The sequence below is a fragment of the Dipteris shenzhenensis genome, chromosome 19, assembly GCF_047967505.1.
Source record: "Dipteris shenzhenensis isolate YYH24624 ecotype China chromosome 19, Dip_SZ_1.0, whole genome shotgun sequence".
NCBI lineage: Eukaryota > Viridiplantae > Streptophyta > Polypodiopsida > Gleicheniales > Dipteridaceae > Dipteris > Dipteris shenzhenensis.
This window is the reverse complement of record NC_141614.1, coordinates 43,728,223-43,735,626: the sequence shown is the minus strand read 5'-3', so window position 1 is coordinate 43,735,626 and position 7,404 is coordinate 43,728,223. Positions and strand designations below refer to the sequence as shown.

Genomic DNA, 7,404 nt, shown 5'->3' with positions numbered 1-7,404 from the left:
ATTCGAGGAAGCAACGAGTTAGATATAGTCCACGAGTTAAATATAGGCTAGCAACGAGAGCGGAAACATTCAAGGACAGAATAGTAGATACGGAAGTTGCGTCGTACGAAAATGGCGGATCTCTAGAGTCTAGACTCTAATCAAATCGATATCTGTGGGCATTCACCAATAGCAGGTACCTCTTATAAAACGATGTACTACGTATGAACTTCCAACATTCAGTCGGAATCAGACCCACCATGGCACTCTTCAACAATGTCCATCTCTCCCTCCCTATCCTCCTCACGCTCATCGTTGCTGCTCTCGCACATTCTAGCCCTCACCATTTACTATGTGCAGGTCTATCAAGGCGTCCCTGACCTCGACTATATCATCCATGCCCCCAATCCCAACGTCACGAATTCGTTCGGAAATACTGTGCTATTCGCACTAAACGTCACTAAGGACGTAGAGCGCAATTCTACTGAATTGGGGTTAGCTATGGGTATCGTAATCGATGCCAGTTATACATCGGCATTTGTGGGCTTCGAGTTGGAGATCGTTACTTACAATGATGGATACTACAACGGCACCATTCACTATCAAGGCATCAGTACTGTGCAGTCGTCCGAACTGGCTTTGATTGGTGGCACTGGAAGCTTCAGAAGGGCGAGAGGTTACGTGATTATACAACAAGCGGCAATCAGTCTACCTTACATCACATATAGTCATACGATTCACTTCCTCTAGCCATTGTTGTATCTTGTTGGAGCACCCAACACTAAGTGCTTCGTTTCATTCTTACCTTGAGACAAGTACATTAAATTATCTTCCGTTTTTCTCGCTGCCAATATTCTTGATTTCAAGGATTTCCGACTTGGTGGAGTTGCTTTTCAGGCCTATCTACATGATTCGAGAGAGGCTCAGAACTCTCCTATATGTAATTGATCAGTTCTTGCGAATAAACGCAACATTACGTACATAGCTTGATTAACTGGTTTGTCTATTCTGATTTCGTGACGTGAAAAAAGTTCACGTTGCACTCTACGTAGAAATCATGGGAGAGCGCGTTGTTGTTTAGTGCATACACGCTGGAGTACTGCTGTGTGAATCCGACTGGGAAAAAGTGAGTTTTGTCTTATTATGCTTATGACTTTACTAGGAAGATTATGGGAGGACGTCAAGGTCGTCAGCTGAGTGTTTGTGGTGTTAGAAGTTTCTCTTCTATGTTTTGGTCGTTCCTAATATAAATAGCACTGGCTCCTTACACGGAGTGCTATAATGGAGAGTTCGAGAGTTGAATTTCTAGTTAATGCTTAGGTGAATGTTTGTCGAACGAAATTAAACCATAATCTCTAATAGCCTGTGCCTACGAGCCCAAAAATTCGAGGCTCGTGGTGCAAAGGGTGTACACTGGCTACAATTTCGAAAGTTTTTAGCGGGTCTCTCCTTGACAAAATTATGAGTAGCTGGCGACTTGCTGTTCACTTTTGCTCTCCTCTTTTTAGCGGGTCTCTCCTTGACAAAATTATGAGTAGCTGGCGACTTGCTGTTCACTTTTGCTCTCCTCTGCCCACCCTTTGCATAGGTAAACCTTCAATAGCCAATCAAAATGGTGTGGTGGAATGGTGCCACGATCTACACCTCTCAAATGGGAGGTACCATTTTGTGCATGAGGGTGCTTTTAAGCACCCTCCCCATTTAGTGGCCCAAATGGAAGTGCCACCGGCTATCATGGAACATTTGGAGCATGTGCACAAGCTTAGAAGGTACCTAAGATATGTCTTCCCAGTATAGTATCCATGTGCACTTGTGCACTCTTATTTCTAAGATTGGTTGGTTGTCATGAAAAAACATAGTGCATTAATAGCTTACTTAGGACTATGATAGCATGGAGATTGGAGTCCTGATTAAAGCTTATGTCTTTAATCGAGACCACTTTCCATGTTTGATCACTCCTCCATGCCAAATAACGACAATGCATAGGGAGCCTATATGCTTTTCTTCACCCTTTACAAGGGCTATGTGTATGTAGCTCTATAACTACTAGATTTACATCCCCAAAGAATTAACCAAAGCATATTCTAAAGCCAAGGTGATGTTTACCATATTTTCACATGCAATGTATAAATGAAGGTATCTAAGGTTTCACAATACCATACAAGAAGCTTTCACGTGGTAGATCATACCCATTCCTCATAAGGCAAAGACTAATTCACATACTCAAGTAAAATTTGAAGGGATAGGGATGCATTGGAGATTTCTAACTTGGGGGGTTTACCTCAAAAATTTCAGTGTACCACATGCATTCAAAAGGAGAGGTATTTTAATTCATACATAGGAAAATTTTAACAGAATTAAAATAACAAGAGGGGTTTTAAAATTCAACAGGGTGGCTTTATTAGGGAAATGTTTTTAGTTGAGGGGTTTTTGAAATACCCCTTTGCATCCTACTATTTATCGAATAAGAGGAGGTTATACTAATTATATTTTCTGTGGAGTGAAATGTAAGTCCCTGTTTTTTACAAAGGAATAAAAGGTATGAAAAGAATCATGGTTGAGGTGCAACAAAGATCCATCAAGACCTAATCCTCCTTATAAATGTCAAGGGTATTGCTTTTATTTTTGAGTTAATGATGACCAAATACTAATGCTTTGTGAGAATTAAAACCTAGCAAATACATGAATAAGAGCATCACCCCCATGAGCTTGTAAGTTTTCTCTTTGATGACATGAACATCATAGTTACAATTTGTAAGATATTGTGACCTAGATTACATAAGCATTTGTATTATTGTCCTTCAAATTTTCCCTCGTAATTAAGAACATGCATCAAAAGAGAGGGCTTGTTAGTTTCATCCATCTATTGAAATACAAACAAAATGCATGTGTTATTTTCCCAATCTCATATTGCAAGTGTATACTTGTGTTTACCTATAACCATTCAGAGTATGTATGTCTCCTCTATGTCTCCTTCTCCATATATTTGTAAGCTAACTAACTGGCCCTACCTAAGGGTCAAAATTGATAAGAGCATGGAAAATAAGGTCGTGGAAACTATATTTGGTAATAGGTCAACATATAATTTATCTTGGAGTAGGTATTACATTCTAAAGAATGTCGCTCTAATCTTCTATCCTAGAATGGCCTTTAAGATCAAAGGATCAATGCTTAAATAGCTGCACCCACACAAAATCATACTCATCTCGTTACAGATAAAACAAAATATCAAAAAGTTCATCACATTAACAACCTAGACATGAAATATGCTACCATAATTTATTATACTACAATTAATGCATTAGCTTGATAACCTATATTTAGCTCCATTAATGAAAGAGATTTTAGTGCATACCCTTGTTTCAAAAAGGACATATAAGAACAACTCTTGACAGCTATGACTCAAATTGTTCCAACCTACTATCATTGCAGTTCCAAGTTAGGAAATGTGAACATACTATTGGAGAAGAGAAATGCTACAAGCTCATGATCCAATAGAATTTGCTAGCGAGGAACTTCCTATTCGATCATAGATTACCAAAACAATGGAATATTATGATGGTTTGCAACCCAAAATATTGTAAGAAAATAATACAACATCTGTGCTCAACAGATAACAGGATCTCGTACGCAAGAGAGAAAACAAGATAGTATGAAGAATAAAAAATTTGATTACTGTAGAACTGATACAATAGATGGCGCTGCCTCCCAACCGTGCGCTCCTGTGAAAGAAGCTTCGATGGCATGCTAGAAACAGTAGAAGAGGGAGGGTGGATGCTAAGGAATCAGGGTTGCTATAGCCAGTGATGAAATGGGCTTCACGAGCTTGCTCTTATATAGCCACCAGTCGTAGTCAGTTAGGCTCAATTGGGTGACCAACCCAGTCCGCCCAAAATGGTCGACTGGGGGTCGGTCCCGAAATAGGACACCGACCATACGATAGAACCGGTGCGCAAAACAAAGCAACTAACCTATGGTTACCATTTGGCCCAGAGCCATTCGGGATCATCTGAGGCTCTAAACAAGCCTCGCAACCTGAGAGTGGGCTACCCCGGGAAATGCTCCATCTACCCTCAGTGCGGTCAGTCAAGGGATGCCTTCCTACACTTGCATGTAGCCTAGTTGGCAGTGTGCCAACTCTATCTGAAGCCGTCCAGCCATCAAGCCACACATGGCCCCCATCTGGTGTCCAAACCAGGACCTACCGGATAACCGAGCTACTCAAATGCCTTCTCCTCATATGGGGGGCTTACAAGTAGAGTTAGCTGGTTCCCGCATAGTTACACGAGAGTGGAGCATTGATATCTAACACCCCCCTCAATGTCCACCTGTAAGTGAACTTACTTTTTTGGCCCAATGCCAAGTTGATGAAGATGCCTCTCCAGCAAGTCTCTTCGCATAGCCTTCGTGAAGATGTCTGCAGCATTCTCTGTAGTCGGACAGTACACCAAGTTGACCTCTCCATCCATGATGAGCTCGCGTACAAAGTGATATTGAATCTCAATGTGTTTTGTGCGAGCGTGGAACACCGGGTTCTTTGCAATCGCCATGCAACTCTGATTGTCACATGATAACTGCGTAGGCTTATTCTGCACTGCACGCATGTCCCCCAAAATCCTCCTCAACCACACTACCTCGCAAGAAGCAAAGCATGCAAATTTGTACTTGGCCTCGGTAGAAGAAAGAGCAACTATGGGTTGCTTCTTGCTGACCCATGACACAACTCCAAATCCAAGTGAGAAACAGTACCCTGTCACTGATCTCCTGCTATCCACATCTCCTGCACAATCCGAGTCACAAAATCTGGTCAAGATGTTGCCCTTGGTATAGGTGATGCCATAATCAAGTGTGCCTTTGATGTATTTCAGCACCCGCATCCCTGCCCTCCAATGGTTCTCCCGGGGCTTATTGGAAAACCTACTTAGTACACCAGTCGCAAAACTGATGTCGGACCATGTGTTGCACAAGTAAATCAAGCTGCCCACAAGCCTTCTGTACTTCGCTTCGTCCACCAGTGGTGATGAATCCTCGTTTGAGAGCTTCACGTCAACCTCCATAGGGGTACCAACTGTCTTGCACTTAGCCATGCCAAATGCCTTCAGTATCTCTCCAGCATACTTCAACTGTGAAATAAAGATCTGTTTCGGCTCTTGCCAAACTTCAATCCCCAAACAGAAATGCATCAGTCCGAGATCTATCATTTCAAACTCTCTTCCTAGCAAATGCTTCATCTATGAGATCTTCTCTTCATGGTTCCCCTATTATGACAAGGTCGTCCACATAAAGGACCACGATCATACACCTGCCTCCTTCTCTGAAGATATACAAATTTGCATCAGATGGGCTCCTCCTGAACCCGTTTTGCAGAAAGTAGGCATCAATTCACTGGTACCATGCTCGTGGGGCCTGTTTCAGCCCTAAAGTGCCTTCTTCAGTTTGCATACTTTACCTTTTGAACCGGGGATCTCAAAACCTGGTGGTTGTTCCACGTATACCTCCTCCTTGAGATCTCCATTCAGAAAGGTGGATTTCACATCCATCTAAAACACGGGCCAACTTCCCTGGGTAGCTAAAGCCAAAACACTGTGAATTGTGGTTAGTCGAGCTGTGGGAGCAAAAGTATCTTGATAATCAAAACCATGTACCTGTGCAAATCCTTTTGCCATGAGCCAAGCCTTGTACTTATCCAATATGCCGCCGGACTTGTACTTGGTCTTGTACACCCACTTGGTTCCGATTACCTTGCGTTTTTGTGGTCGATCCACAAGGTCCTAAGTGTTGTTCTTCATTATGGAGCCATACTCTGACTGCATAGCCTCCATCCACCTATCATCACCTTGTGCCTCTTCAAGACACTTGGGTTCATCAGCACGGATCACTTCTGTCATCAAAGCATAGTTGACCAAGTGTTCCTGCGCCCTTCTTTGCTCCTCTAATCTCTTGGACCGGCAGTGTTCAGATGGTTCCTCCTCAATGGCTAGAGGTTCTCTACTATCCAAAAGCTATTTTACCCACTTCGGGAATGGCCATTTCCATTGTGGTTCTGCAGGCTCTTCTTCATCTTCTTTGTCTTGAATCCTCCCAAGCACTGTTGGGGGAGTTCAGTCTGCTATTAGTGGCGGTACTGGATGGATATCCTGGTCCTGGTTGTCTGGGAAGGAAGCATCCTCCTCCAATTGATGCGGCTATTCTGAGAAGACCACATCGCAACTTACAATTACCTTCTTGGTAACAGGGTTATAGAGACGGTAACCCTTCACCTCTTCACTGTAGCCCAAGAAAATACACTTCCGGCTCTTCGGTTCCCATTTGGTCCTGGTAGCATCAGGGACATGCACAAAACAGTCACATCCAAACACTACAAGGCATAGGCCATTTTCCGACGGAAATACCGACGCTTTTTACATTAATTTTTTTTTTTTCACGGGCGCAAAGGTCGCTATAAAAGTCGTTAAAATCGTCGGAAAAGAAGCGTCGCTATAAACCGTTGCTATATAGCGACGCTGATAATCGTCGCTATATAGCGACGATTAAAACGTCGCTATATAGCGACTCTGTTAATCGTCGCTATATAGCGACACTGGTAAACGTCGCTATATAGCGACGATTAACAGAAGTAAAAAAAAAGGGTTAGTGGGGCTAAACAGGGCTTCCTTTTGGCCCTGTTTAGCCCCACTAATTCTTTTTTTTTTTTGTAATTACAAAAGAAAGTTTTTTATAACAAAATTTCCCTTGCTTGCAGGGTGATACAAAATTGTTCTTGTGAACGATGAGGAAGAAATGCATATACATATACAACTGTGTTTGTAACAAAATTACCCTGTGAAAGGGCGATACAAAATTGCTCAAATGAGCGGATATACAAAATGTTACTACCACTACTCATCCGAATCCGAATCATCTTCGTCTTGTTGGCCTGTTCCTTGGTCCTCGACACCTGCGTCTTCTCCCTCGTCCCCGACACCTGCGTCTTCTCCCTCGTCCTCGGCACCTGCGTCCGATCCTTGCCCCTGTTGATCGCTCGTCTCCGATGATGGTACGCTTGAGCTTTGACCCTAAGAGTGAACCATATAAATCAAAAATTAGATTGGAACTTAAATTAAAAAGTGAGATTACAAGTAGGAGTAAACTTATACCGTGCGAGCAGCCACCTCAGCCCAATCGACTGTCACTCCCATTGCCTCTTGCTCAATGAACCACGGCTTTGTTCCTATCTGAAATGCACGTCGCGTCTCTGCATCTGTAGGAAAATGACCCATCGCAGCTTGCTGTGGATCCAATTTACGAGAGTTAGAGTTAGCTAAAGTGCATGTAATATGTAAGTAAAACAAATAGAACAATACATTAAATGGGAAGAAGTAGACTTACCACGGTTGCCTCGAACGCATACCGTCCGCCTGCACCAAAGTGCGAAGTACCTACGAC

The 7,404-nt window shown here is 42.8% G+C and overlaps 1 protein-coding gene across 1 annotated transcript; it reads left to right on the top strand.

Moving 5' to 3' along the window:
- Window positions 1–255: 255 nt before the first annotated feature.
- Window positions 256–729, top strand: LOC147890508 (dirigent protein 22-like). Its single transcript, XM_087390305.1, has one exon. The coding sequence runs from the start codon at window positions 256–258 to the stop codon at window positions 727–729; it is 474 nt and encodes a 157-aa protein (XP_087246431.1).
- The last annotated feature ends 6,675 nt before the right edge of the window (window positions 730–7,404 follow it).

Coding starts and splice junctions, on each gene's coding strand:
- LOC147890508 (XM_087390305.1), top strand. CDS start 256: ATGTCCATCTCTCCCTCCCTATCCTCCTCACGCTCATCGTTGCTGCTC.